This window comes from Anomaloglossus baeobatrachus, chromosome 1 (assembly GCF_048569485.1).
Source record: "Anomaloglossus baeobatrachus isolate aAnoBae1 chromosome 1, aAnoBae1.hap1, whole genome shotgun sequence".
Taxonomy (NCBI): domain Eukaryota; kingdom Metazoa; phylum Chordata; class Amphibia; order Anura; family Aromobatidae; genus Anomaloglossus; species Anomaloglossus baeobatrachus.
Window position 1 is genome coordinate 66381704 of NC_134353.1, and position 12822 is coordinate 66394525.

Genomic DNA, 12822 nt, shown 5'->3' on the forward strand with positions numbered 1-12822 from the left:
TGGGTCCCTGTGCAAGAACACTATATTGGCCCCTGTGCAAGAACACTATATGGGCCCCTGTGCAAGAACACTACATGGGCCCCTGTGCAAGAACACTACATGGGCCCCTGTGCAAGAACACTACATGGGCCCCTGTGCAAGAACACTATATTGGCCCCTGTGCAAGAACACTATATTGGCCCCTGTGCAAGAACACTATATTGGCCCCTGTGTAAGAATACTATATGGATCCCTATGCAAGAACACTATATGGGTCCCTGTGCAAGAACACTATATGGGTCATTATGCAAGAACACTATATGGGTCCCTGTACAAGAACACTATATTGGTCCCTGTGCAAGAACACTATATTGGCCCCTGTGCAAGAACACTATATTGGCCCCTGTGCAAGAACACTATATGGGCCCCTGTGCAAGAACACTATATGGGCCCCTGTGCAAGAACACTACATGGGCCCCTGTGCAAGAACACTACATGGGCCCCTGTGCAAGAACACTACATGGGCCCCTGTGCAAGAACACTATATGGGTCCCTGTGCAAGAACACTATATGGGTCCCTGTGCAAGGACACTATATTGGCCCCTGTGCAAGAACACTATATGGGCCCCTGTGCAAGAACACTATATGGGCCCCTGTGCAAGAACACTATATGGGTTCCTGTGCAAGAACAACACTGCATATGGGTCTCTGTGCAAGAACATTATATGGTTCCCTGTGCAAGAATAATATATGGGCCCCTGTGCAAGAACAATATATAGGTCCCTGTGCAAGAATAATACTGTATATGGGTCCCTGTGCAAGAACATTATATGGGTGCCTGTGCAAGAACATTAGATGGGCCTTTGCAGCCCAAGAACTCTTAAAAATGCATAATCCCACCTGCTTTGGAGGTAGAAATGGCCACCTGACCTCTTTGGCCCCTGTGCGGCTGCACCAATGATATGTCTGCCCCTGAGCTACATCACTCTCTTGTTGGAGCAGCAGTATGTGCTCAAGTGCTGCTCTTCCTATTGTAACTGGCGACAAGAGGGTGTTTTCTGGTTTTAGAAAACCCATATCCTCCTGTTATAATTGGTTTAAAAAAAAAAGTGCTTTACTCACCCGCCTCAGGTCCAGCGCTTAGTCTATAATTGCTTCTGTCATCAGTTATCGTCTGTAGCACTGACATCACGTCGACAGCACTGCAGCCAATCAATGAAATCGGTGGCACTGTAGAGCTTGTGTCATCATCTCAGGCATAGCTGTTGACGTCACAGATTGGCTGCAGCGCTGTTGATGTGAACATCAGCTCTGCAGACAATATCAGAGATTGGGAGCAGCAGAGGAGACTCAGGAATAGACCTGGGGAGGGTGAGCACGGCATAGGTTACTACTCCTTGTATCTTCGGATCTATGAAGTGATCCACCCACAGTCACTCCCCGGAATTATCTGTAATTACCGGAATGAATACACAAATGGACCTCAGACAACATGGCTCTCTATTCCGCCATATGGTGCCTCAATGAAGCGGGTCATTAAAAAAGTCCCCATGAGATCCCACAAAAGCACACATATAGTATATAAATATGTGACGCCCTGGGCAAGCCAGGGGTCACAGGTCACAACATCACATGCACCCCACATTCCCGGCAGGTACACCTAGGCTAACCTAAAACCCTTGTTGCCTTCCTCCAGGGGCTGATGTCCACACCAGGGGGTGGGCCAGGCGGTTGGCTCCGCCCACCGAGGAGTTCACAGCCCTGGAGGCGGGAAAACCAGGCAGATCAGAGAGAGTTGAAGTTGAGCTCAGGCAGAGCTTGAGTGAGAAGCAAGTTAAGCTAGGGAAGTGAAGGAGTAAACAGTGAGAGTAGAGACAGTGAAAAGGAACAGTTTGTAAAGCCTGAAGTTGGTCCGGGTTTGTGCCCCGGACTGAGACAGCAAGGTCAGCAGACGGCGGTGATAGTCTGCAGGGGGACTGCTTGGAGGTTGCCGGAAGGACCGCGGACGGGTGGTGACCCGGCGGTACCGGAGCGGTATACGAAGAACAGTCAGCACCAGGGCAGGGGCCTTTCGGATCCCGGCAAGGCTAGGAGTCGCCATAATTTGCCAAATCCGTCAGTGAAGGGGACCTCTGTCTCCTAACAACCAAGTCCCAATTGAAGGCAACAGTCCGACCGTGAAGGGGAGACACCGCCACCGCCAAGGCACCAGTTTCCCAGGGCCAGCGCCTGCGGGCAAAGTAGGGCTCCTTCGGCCCAGATTGAAGCCGAGGAGTGGGTAACCGGTGGGAACCCATCGCTACCAAAAAGACTTTACATAGGTGCAGGGAAGAGGCCGTCACCGCTAACTGCAGGGAACATCAGCACCGTAACCGTCCGAGGGACCCGTCCAACCAGCCGTTTGTTTACCGAGAAACTGTGTCGTGTTTACTGGCTGAGTGAGTACCTCCGTGCCGTGCGGCACAGCGCTGTCCCTGCGCCCCTGCACCTCCGCAGGCCCCATACCCGCCTGTCCACCATACCAACCCCATCACTGGGCCCCGGGACCACCAAAACCCCTACCCACGGAGGGGCAAACCAACAACTGGCTGCTCCATACCATCACTCCTGGGCTCCCCAGAAAGAGCAGCGGTGGTGTCCACTTAATCACCACAACCGTGGGTGGCGTCACGGACAATAAACTATCCCAAAACCCAATCCCCTTTTCACTCACGGGCGAGGAGCGCCGCTCGAGTCCCTGGGATCCGGCCCATCGCTCGAGCCACCGAGCAGCAGCAGCAGGCCACAGCAGCCGCAGCGGCAGCCGGACCCGAGCAGTGGGAGAGCGCTGCGTCCCCTCCTCCGCCCGCGACAACTACACTACATTGAAATTGCGGCATCAAGAAGGAGAAGTGGTGGAAGTCGAGATATCACAGGATGGATAGGAATGGAAATAATTTGCAAATTTTAGTTTCCAGTTGTTCGTGATTTGCATAACATCTACATTTACTGAGTATGAGCTCCACACATGGAAATTATCACACTTGCACACCTTGGCTGCTATCAGCGAGGCTATTAATGGTTGTCTGAGGAATGTGTAACGGGGGACAGAGTTCCTGCCCTTGAAGACATCAACCGGGGCATCGCGTGGTAATGTGCCCAGTGTCTGTGTATATGATGAGGGTATGCATAGAATGTGAGGCAGAATGGTTATGTAGGAAATGTCGCCATCTAGAGGCTGGTTTAGATAGAGTCTGTGGTAATCGATAGTACAGTTAAAAGGGATCTGTCACCAGATTTGGTGACTATAAGCTGCGACCACCACCACTGGGCTCTTATATACAGTATTCTAACATGCTGCGTATAAGAGCCCAGGTCGCTGTGTAGAACGTAAAAATCACTTTATATAATACTTACCTAAGGGGCGATGCGGTGCAGACTGGTCGGATGGGTGTCTCCGTTCTCGCGGGGCCTCCTCTTTCGGACATCTTTGTCTTCCTTCTTCTGTAGCGTGCAGGACGTGTCCTATGTCATCCACACTAGCCGGGATTGAGGTCCTGCGCAGGTGCACTTTGATCTGCCCTGAGCAGGGCAGAATCAAAGTATTGTAGTGCGCCTGCGCAAGACCTCAATGTCGGCGAGTGTGGACGACGTAGGACATGTCATGCACCCAGGCATGTTAAAATGCTGTATATTATGATAACCCAGTCTTATAATATGCCCATATTATAAGACTCCACAATAACAATACACCGATTAAATACGCGTAGTGCTAAACAGCCAGCACAGAGTCATACATATAGCTTAACTACAGGTTATTATAGCTCATTGCTAACATGTCAGGGCATCCATATGATCCAATCAAATAACAAAAAAGTAATACATAGGATCCTATACCCAGTATGATGATCCACTGACCCAGGAACTATCAATCGCTGTACAGATATAAATATAGGACGAGTGTAAAAATATGCCAAGAAAAACAGAAATATACATGTGCCGGGCTAAGAAAAAAGGGGTGGAGGACTGGGATAAACGCTCTGTGCAGCAAAGCATAAAGCAGGTCTGATGAGCCTGATATAGGTAGTGCAAAAGAATATTAGAGTAAAAGAGAAACCGTCAGCAAGCTCTAAGTAAACACTCTGTGCAGCGCTGTGCACAGAGCATGAAGCAGAGCCAATATACCAGATGTGGCACTGCAGAGGGAGTATCAGAGTGGAAGGGAAGATCCACGCTTATTGCAGCTATATATGGGGCTTCCCTCCTACTCTGATACATCTCTACAGTGCCACATCTGGTATATTGGCTCTGCTTCCTGCACTGTTGCAGAGCACTGCACAGAGCATTTACTTATGGCTTGCTGATGGTTTCCCTTTTAGTACAGAAATATTACACACAGGGATGACACAGCACAGGGCAAATTTCTGTAGTGTTACAGGCAGTCATATGCACATTATTATACTCACCTGCTCCTGTGCTGTGAGAGATTAGGTTAGTGACTTCTTCTCCACTTCATGTGGCTCCTCCTGGCTCTGTTCACATCCTGTCCCCTATTTCTTCTCAGCTTCTTCTTGTTTGCTTAGCTCTAGGTTTCCTCTGCTTCTTCTGCTCTGTTGTCTCTCCTTGTCAGGTCTCTGCTCCTTCTCCTGCTCTGTTGTCTTCTTGTCAGGTCTCTGCTCTGTTGTCTCTCCTTGTCAGGTCTCTGCTCCTTCTCCTGCTCTGTTGTCTTCTTGTCAGGTCTCTGCTCTGTTGTCTCTCCTTGTCTGGTCTCTGCTCCTTCTCCTGCACTGTTTAGCTTTCCAATCTCTTTTCAATCTCCCGCGGCTGTACTGAACAAGCATCGCCCCCTCTCCTGTTTGGCTGTTCTCCTCCTGGCATCTCTCACAGCTCTCTTACTGATAGAAGACGCTGCCTGGCCACTCCACCCTCTACAGCAGAGGCCGCGCTATGCAGTGTGAGAGAGTCTGCAACTCTGTGTTGGCGCCTGCAGCTATTCACACAGTGCGGCCGCCCCTTAAACAGCTGCTTGGTTACGGCCCTGGGCAGCCCGCCCATGCTGGGAATGATGGAGAGTGAAAATACACACACCGCGGGCAGCCGCTCTGGGCCCCTTTAGGTCACAGGCTCTGTAGCAGCCGCGTGGTCTGCCTCTATTGACGGTACGCCACTGGGCCACAGCTAGCGGGTGATTGTGCTAACCACAACCAAGAGCGACAGACAGGGCCGCCGACAGAGCAAGCGAGAGAGCCAGCGACAGAGCAAGCGAGAGAGCGACAGAGCGAGGTTCCTGGGAAGGAATCAATATGTGGGGACATAAAGAGAACTATAATGTACTCCAGACCCTGGACTTGAAATAGATTTTTCTATCGTCAGGCTGCCTTCAGTAGTGTGAGTTCTCAGAAGGACAGTCAGCGTACACCTGGGCCAGCAGGTCGATACAGTACTGATGTTATACAAGCTGAATAGTCATGTACTCTGATCTAATTATTAGTGAACAAGTCCCTGTGGGTGGGACGCTGACCTCGAGCCAATGGGGACTGAATGACTGACGTGCAAGAGTTTAAAGATAAGCAGCTTAGAAAAGTATGGACCAGCAACATCTGTGGAGAAGCCCAAGGGAAAAGTGTGCCCTGAAGAGAGGTGTATCTGACGCGCCCACGGCGTCCCTAGGGTTTTTAGGTTACTCGTCACCGGGCCAGTTTGGGGGATGTCACAGTGGCCTGGCCCGGTTCCGTGACCCCGTCGGTGTTAATAAAGATGGAGGGGTTATTTACATGGGAGTAAGATAAAGTTGGTCTTCGTGACGCCACCTGGGGTGTGCGGCTAGGTATTAGCCACCATTGCGGGATGCCTTCTCCGGAGAGGATGATAACGCAGCTCAGATGTTGCAGCTCTCCACAGGCAGAGCTTAGGCCCTGGGGAGGATGTTGGGAGTAGTAGTCCACTCCAATGAAGGAGCGCAGGAAGGATTAGACGACACAGCGGTTTCAGCGGATTCTGCTGGCGGGACTTGCTGTGCCCACCAGCCTAGGGCTCTGCCCCCTGAGGTGTGCGTCGGCCCTGAGGGAGCTATGAGTTCTCCCCTCAGCAATCGTGTCCTCCTGCATCTCACTTGGTTTCCAATGATTTCACAACTGATTGTGGGTATGTCACCTTGCACTCCAGAACAGTCGCTCCACCCCCCGGGTTCCTGAGCTAGTGGGTGGGAGGCCCCAGACGATATGGTGATCATCCTAAATGACCTACCCTAACCCAGTCTCGGTGAGAGGTCAACTAGCTATATGTGTTTGTGGATTGTGGTTTGTGGTTGACCGGCACGGACCTCCTCCTTAGCCGAGATGAATACTGCACCTCTGGTGAGGTGCAGTACCCTGTGGCGACTGAAGCCTCAGGGGCACCACATATTTTAAAGAACATGTTCAAGTGTCCCAAGTATTAATGTGTTGATAGTACTGTGCCTAACGTTAACTAAAAGTCGGTGACTCCCCTACAGATGGGTCATAGTTCGTTAGACTGCAAGGTATGCCTTGCCCCCCCGAAAGACCACACACCCAGTCAGGACCCCCGCAGCAACCAACTGCCTTGCTCTATGGGGATGGCAGTGGTGCAAACTACAGGAGGGATCCGGCACCTCCAACTACCACCCTGGGCCACCATTACAAATGTTCTGCTGCACTGAATGCGCTTGAGCATGAAAATCATCAAAATAAGCTGCTGGCAGCTCCCTTTGCAATTGCTGACCAATGACCTTGCAGATGTGCTCCATAAGTGTCGAGATGATGCAGGCCATGGTAGTACGTTTAGGACACGCATGCTGCTCACAGTAACACGAGCAACATGTGGTCAGAAATAATCTATGGTAAAGTAATGTGTAGCGGTGTAAACTAACAGTAAAAGGAGAGGATTTAGAAGCATTACTGAGAGGTGGCAAAGGAAGGGTTAACGATAGAAGTCTACTGAACCGGTGTGGCTGGCACTGCATCCTCGGCACATTTGTGACATTTAATCCCACCCCATTCATTTAAGAATAAGGAATAAGCTGACGGCAGGTTCTGTTAATCATTCACAAAACAGAGCAGCAAATTCATCCAAATCCAGACGAGTGCTCGGGTGACATTCCAGGAATTACACTGCAGCGACTGTACACTGGATGGAGAGGCGTCCTCTGTACGAGCCGTCATCACTCCTCTAAATAAGGGTACAAAAGATCCTCCAAAGAGCACAGATCCCCCAACAAAGGACGTACAACCAAGGATGGGAAAAATAAACCCAATTAAAACAAGTGTACCGCCCTGAAAGGGGCCCGGCCGCTTCCTCCGCTTGCTAGGGCCGAGCCGCTCGAGGTCCGGGCTCGGGTTCTCGGTGGCACCAGCGCCTCCGGACCGGGGGCCACGTCGCTCTTGTTAAGGGAAGGTGGTGGGGGGGTGGTGGTTGTGTAACGGGTCGCGACGCCACCCACGGGTGGTGGTGACGGGGGATGTACCACCGCTGCGGCTGAAGTGATGGTGGGCTCGTCCGGGATCGGTGTTGCGGCCGCAGCTGAGATGTTAGCCCCTCAGTGGGTAGGGGCGGTGCGTCCCAGGACCCCGGTTCGGGGGACTCCAAGGGATGATGTTGTCGTCGGGGTGCAGGGCGCCGTGCCGCGGTGTAGTGTCGTGCTCGGATGGCACTGGTGTACTCACGATTGATTCACACTCAGAGTCACTGGTAAACCAAAGTTCGGAAGTGGTCGGTCCCCGCGCGGCCGGCTGCTGATGTCCACTGTGGGGTTGATGGTGGCCCCTTTTCCCGTGCACCTCTGGATGTTTGTGTTTCGGCCCCCCTGCCTAAGCAGTGGTAGCCCGCTCCCCGGCGTTGAGCTGCCGGAGGAGCCCTCGGTTGCCCGCAAGCGCTGGCCTGTCGGGTGTTTGGCCCTTGGCGGTGGCGCGCACCCGGTCTTGGTGGGCTTTTGCCTTCTTTCGGGACTTTGGGTGTGGATGAACCTGTGAGGTCCGGCCAGCAATCAGTCAATTTGCCTATACTCAGTGGCTTCTAAGCTAGGACGGGGTCCGAGTACCCTCCTGTTGGTGCTCCGGAACACGGTTGACTCCCCGGTTCGGGACCGACGGGCTCCAAACCAGGCCCGGTCCATACGGTTCCGCCGGTTGCTGTACCGGTACTCCTGCAGACGGCCACCACCGTCTGCCTGCCTGACGTTCTCCAAGGGGCCCAGGCTCCTACCTGGGTCCCTGACAGCTGCTCCTCTACCACTCACTGTCAACTCCATAAACTTAACGAATTGAACTTCCTGCCCCAGGACAGTAGTCTCCTCGGTGGGCGTGTCTTTCTGCCTGACTCCGCCCACCTGGTGTGCTCTACTCGCCCTGAGGGAGGCATCAGGTCTCCCTTTCGGGTGACGTGTGTGTGACCTCACAGGGGATGGGGGTGTGTGTGTATTTGGTAGATGTTATTACCTGTGACCCCTGGGGTCCAGGGCGTCACACAAGCACCAAGTCCTCCGGTTTCAAATAATTAGGGGTTTTGTGCTGTATGGGGCTCCCCCTAAGCTCTGTCTGGAGAGAAGGATTGAGAAGGACCTTAAAAAGGGATACTCCTAAATTCAGTTCTCATATCTATACGGGACAATGTACAGGGTGCTGGGAGTCCGACCACTAGGAACCGGTTTTGCATAGCCCCATCTTGAATGGATCGGAGATGCACATGCTCGACCTATGCGACTGCTCAAGAACTGTGCCCTGTATGCACAGCACCGTCATGAATAGAGCAAAGTGCACTTGCTCAATTTATGGGACAGTCCGAGAACTGGGCTCTGGAAAGCACCATCTTGAATGAAGTGGAAGGTGCACTTGTTCAACTTATGGGACAGCCTGAGAACTGGGCTCTGCAGAGCCCCATCTTGTATGGAGCAGAGCTGTGCATGCTCAATCTACGCAGAGCACCATGTTGCATGGAGTGGAAGGTGAACCTCCACTCTTTCCATCCTCTAGGGACTACTCACAGATAGTCCCATACTCAATAAATGTAGTGGAGGTCAATCATGATGGTGCTCTGCACATTTTGGGATCAATTGTGGATGCCAGCAATCAGTAAGTTAGAATAGAGCAGAGCTGTGTATACTCGAGCTATGGGACAGCCTGAGAATTGGGCTCTGCAGAGCACCATCCTGAATAGAGCAGCGCTCTGCATGCTCAATCTATGAGACAGCCTGAAAACCAGACTCTGCAGAGCACCATCTTGCATGGAGTGGAAGGTGCGCATGCTCATTCTCCACTCATTCCATTTTCTAAGGGACTACTCACAGACAGTCCCATACGCAATAAATGTAGTGGAGGTCAGGCATGATGGTGCTCTGCGGATTTTGTGATCAACTGTGGGTCACAGAGTTTAGCAAGTTATCTGCTATCCTATGAATAGGAACTAACACCAAGCAGAATACCCTTTCCTCTTCTTTGTCGAAAGAATACAGGATCTCAAGTTCAACAGTGCCCATACAATACCACAGTACAGTGTTCAATCATTAGTGCTGCGCGCCACCCAAATAATATCATGAAATGAGATCCAAGAAACAGTCAGTTTCTAAATAATACTGACATACATTGCCCAAATTATGTCACCAATATCAAAGCACCAATACCAAAAAAAAAACAAAAACCCTCACAAAGCATTGCCATACCAGAGGAAAAAAACAACAAATAAAACTTTTCTCAAATAAAATTACCTCTCTGGACCTGACATCACCTCCTTACTAACCAAAATCCCACGATGTCTGTCTACTATCTCATCCTTCTTTTCTGCTCGATTTCTAAAACTGAACATGGACAAAACAGAATTTATCAACTTTCCCCAACCTCACTCTACCACTCCGCCTGACCTATGCATCAAAGTCAATGGCTGCTCACTCTCCCCAGTCCCACATGCTTGTTGCCTGGGAGTAACCCTCGACTCTGCTCTGTCCTTCAAGCCACATACCAAGCCCTTTCCACCTCCTGCCAACTCCAACTTAAAAATATTTCCCGGATTCGTACATTCCTGGACGAAGAATCTGCAAAAACACTACTGCATGCTCTCATTATCTCCCGCCTGGACTACTGCAACCTCCTGCTCTGTGGCCTCCCTTCTAAAGGTCCCGTCACACGCAGAGATAAATCTTTGGCAGATCTGTGGTTGCAGTGAAATCATGGACATATTGTTCCATTTGTACACAGCCACAAACCTGGCACTGATTGTCCACAATTTCACTGCAACCACAGATCTGCTGCAGATTTATCTCTGTGTGTGACAGGGCCTTAACACTCTCGCACCCCTACAAGCTATCCTAAAAGCTGATGCCTGACTAATCCACCTGTCCCCCTGCTATTCCCCAGCCTCTCCTCTCTGGCAATCTCTTCACTGGCTTCCCATTGCCCAAAGACTCTGTTTCGAAACCCTATCCATGACCTACAAAGCCATCCACAACCTGTCTCCTCCCTACATCTGTACTTACCTGCACGTAACCTCTGATCCTCACAAGATCTCCTTCTCTACTCCCCTCACATCTCCTCTTCCCACAATCACATCCAAGATTTCTCCCGTGCCTCCCCCATACTCTGGAACGCTCTACCACAATACATCAGACTCTCACCTTCAAAAAGGAACCTGAAGACCCACCTCTTCTGAAAAGCCTACAACCTACAATAACCATCAGTCCACCATAGCACTGCACGACCACCCCCACCTTCCCCTACTGTATCCTCACCCATCCCCCTGTAGACTGAGCCCTCATGGGCAGGATCCTCTCTCCTCCTGTATCTGTGTGCGCCTTGAAATGTTCACAATTATTGTACTTGTCTATGTATGCCCCTTCTCACATGTAAAGTGCCATGGAATAAATGGCGTTATAATATTATAATAATAACCCACTACCATAAGTTTCCATACAACATGGTCAATAAGTACTATAAACACCAATACGCCAGCATATATGGGCACCTCGGTTATTCCATATTGTTTAACCCTTTTTAGTGACTCTGCTCTAGATAATATAGGGGGTCTTGAATAGAGGACCACCTTACAGGTGGTGTTATGCCCTAATACCACTTATGAGAAAGAATTGTCCCAAAAGATAATGCATCTACAGGTTATTGTGGGCCACAAATGGCTGATCTAGGTTTACGAATGTCTAAATAAGATCAAAGCTCCAAAAGACGGATTTATAACCAACCGTGGCACAAAAACAGATATAGCCATCCGTTATGAAGGGATGAGATTAAGACAAAGGCAAAACATGTGGCCACTATCTGACATCTCCGGCCTCAGCGCCCCTAAAAGAACGTAATGGGATACACCTGAAGCATCAGTAACACATGCACTTCTAAATTGAATTTCTGCCAAAAATATCCTTTAATAACACAAGAGATCAATTCCATCGATTGCAGAAGATGCAGCCGTCCATTACTATGTACATTCCATTTTTTATGCACTTACAATTCCATATAGTGGAGTTTCCTTACTGTAAAACACATTCATCCTGCGCTCCCTGTTTCATGCATATACAGTAATACCAGAAATGTGACATTTATACTGGCAGACTGTAAACTGCAGATTTCTATACTATATATGATGTTGTGTTTTCCGTGCCAATCGAGCTGCTAGGACGAGGATTACCTGCTGAACTGGAAGCGCTGGTGGGTCAGGAAGCTGATGGTGTATTCAAGGCCGGAGAATAGGAAGAGGTACAGAAAGTAGACGAGGCCCAGGACACGGAGATTCTGCAGACCTAGAAAAGACATGATGTGCAATCAGAGTATCAGCATGGAGATCAGAGGATATATGAGAATGATCCCTTAAAGGGATAACACCGATCCACAAGATCTCTTAGAGCGGTGAATACTGACTGGGACCTTTACCGATCATACATACAGCGGACTTCAGGACCTTCTTATGAATTGCTAGTGAGCATGTGCGACCACCACTCCACGAGCTAGACAGCAAGCATGTGCGACCACCACTGCATGAGCTAGACAGCGAGCATGTGCGACCACCACTGCACGAGCTAGACAGCAAGCATGTGCGACCACCACTGCATGAGCTAGACAGCGAACACATGCAACTGCCACTGTAGGAGCTAGAAAGCGAGCATGTGCATCCACCACTGCACGAGCTAGAAAGCGAGCATGTGCGACCACCACTGCACGAGCTAGAAAGCGAGCATGTGCAACCACCACTGCACGAGCTAGAAAGCGAGCATGTGCGACCACCAATGCACGAGCTAGACAGCGAACACATGCAACTGCCACTGTAGGAGCTAGACAGCGAGCATGTGCGACTAGCACTGCACGAGCTAGAAAGCGAGCATGTGCGACCACCACTGCACGAGCTAGAAAGCTAGCATGTGCGACCACCACTGCAGGAGCTAGACAGCGAGCACGTGCGACCACCACTGCAGGAGCTAGAAAGCGAGCATGTGCGACCACCAATGCAGGAGCTAGACAGTGAGCATGTGCGACCACCACTGCACGAGCTAGAAAGCGAGCATGTGCGACCACCAATGCAGGAGCTAGACAGCGAGCATGTGTGCCGGCAGTGCAGGAGCTAGACAGCGAACATGTGCGCCGGCACTGCAGGAGCTAGACAGCGACCATGTGCGACCACCACTGCAGGAGCTAGACAGCGAGCACGTGCGACCACCACTGCAGGATCTAGAAAGCGAGCATGTGCGACCACCACTGCAGGAGCTAGACAGTGAGCATGTGCGCCGGCACTGCAGGAGCTAGAAAGCTAGCATGTGCGACCACCACTGCAGGAGCTAGACAGCGAGCACGTGCGACCACCACTGCAGGAGCTAGAAAGCGAGCATGTGCGACCACCACTGCAGGAGCTAGACAG

General features: G+C 50.9%; 1 protein-coding gene across 2 annotated transcripts in view; it reads right to left on the reverse strand.

The window, feature by feature from the left end:
* The window catches only part of SLC75A1 (solute carrier family 75 member 1), a 74922-nt gene that overhangs the window by 16811 nt on the left and 45289 nt on the right, over positions 1-12822 (reverse strand). For both annotated transcript variants that reach the window (XM_075333082.1, XM_075333093.1), the window contains exon 8: positions 11602-11713. In XM_075333082.1, coding sequence (XP_075189197.1) covers positions 11602-11713 — 112 coding nt within the window. The remainder of the gene's footprint in view (positions 1-11601; positions 11714-12822) is intronic.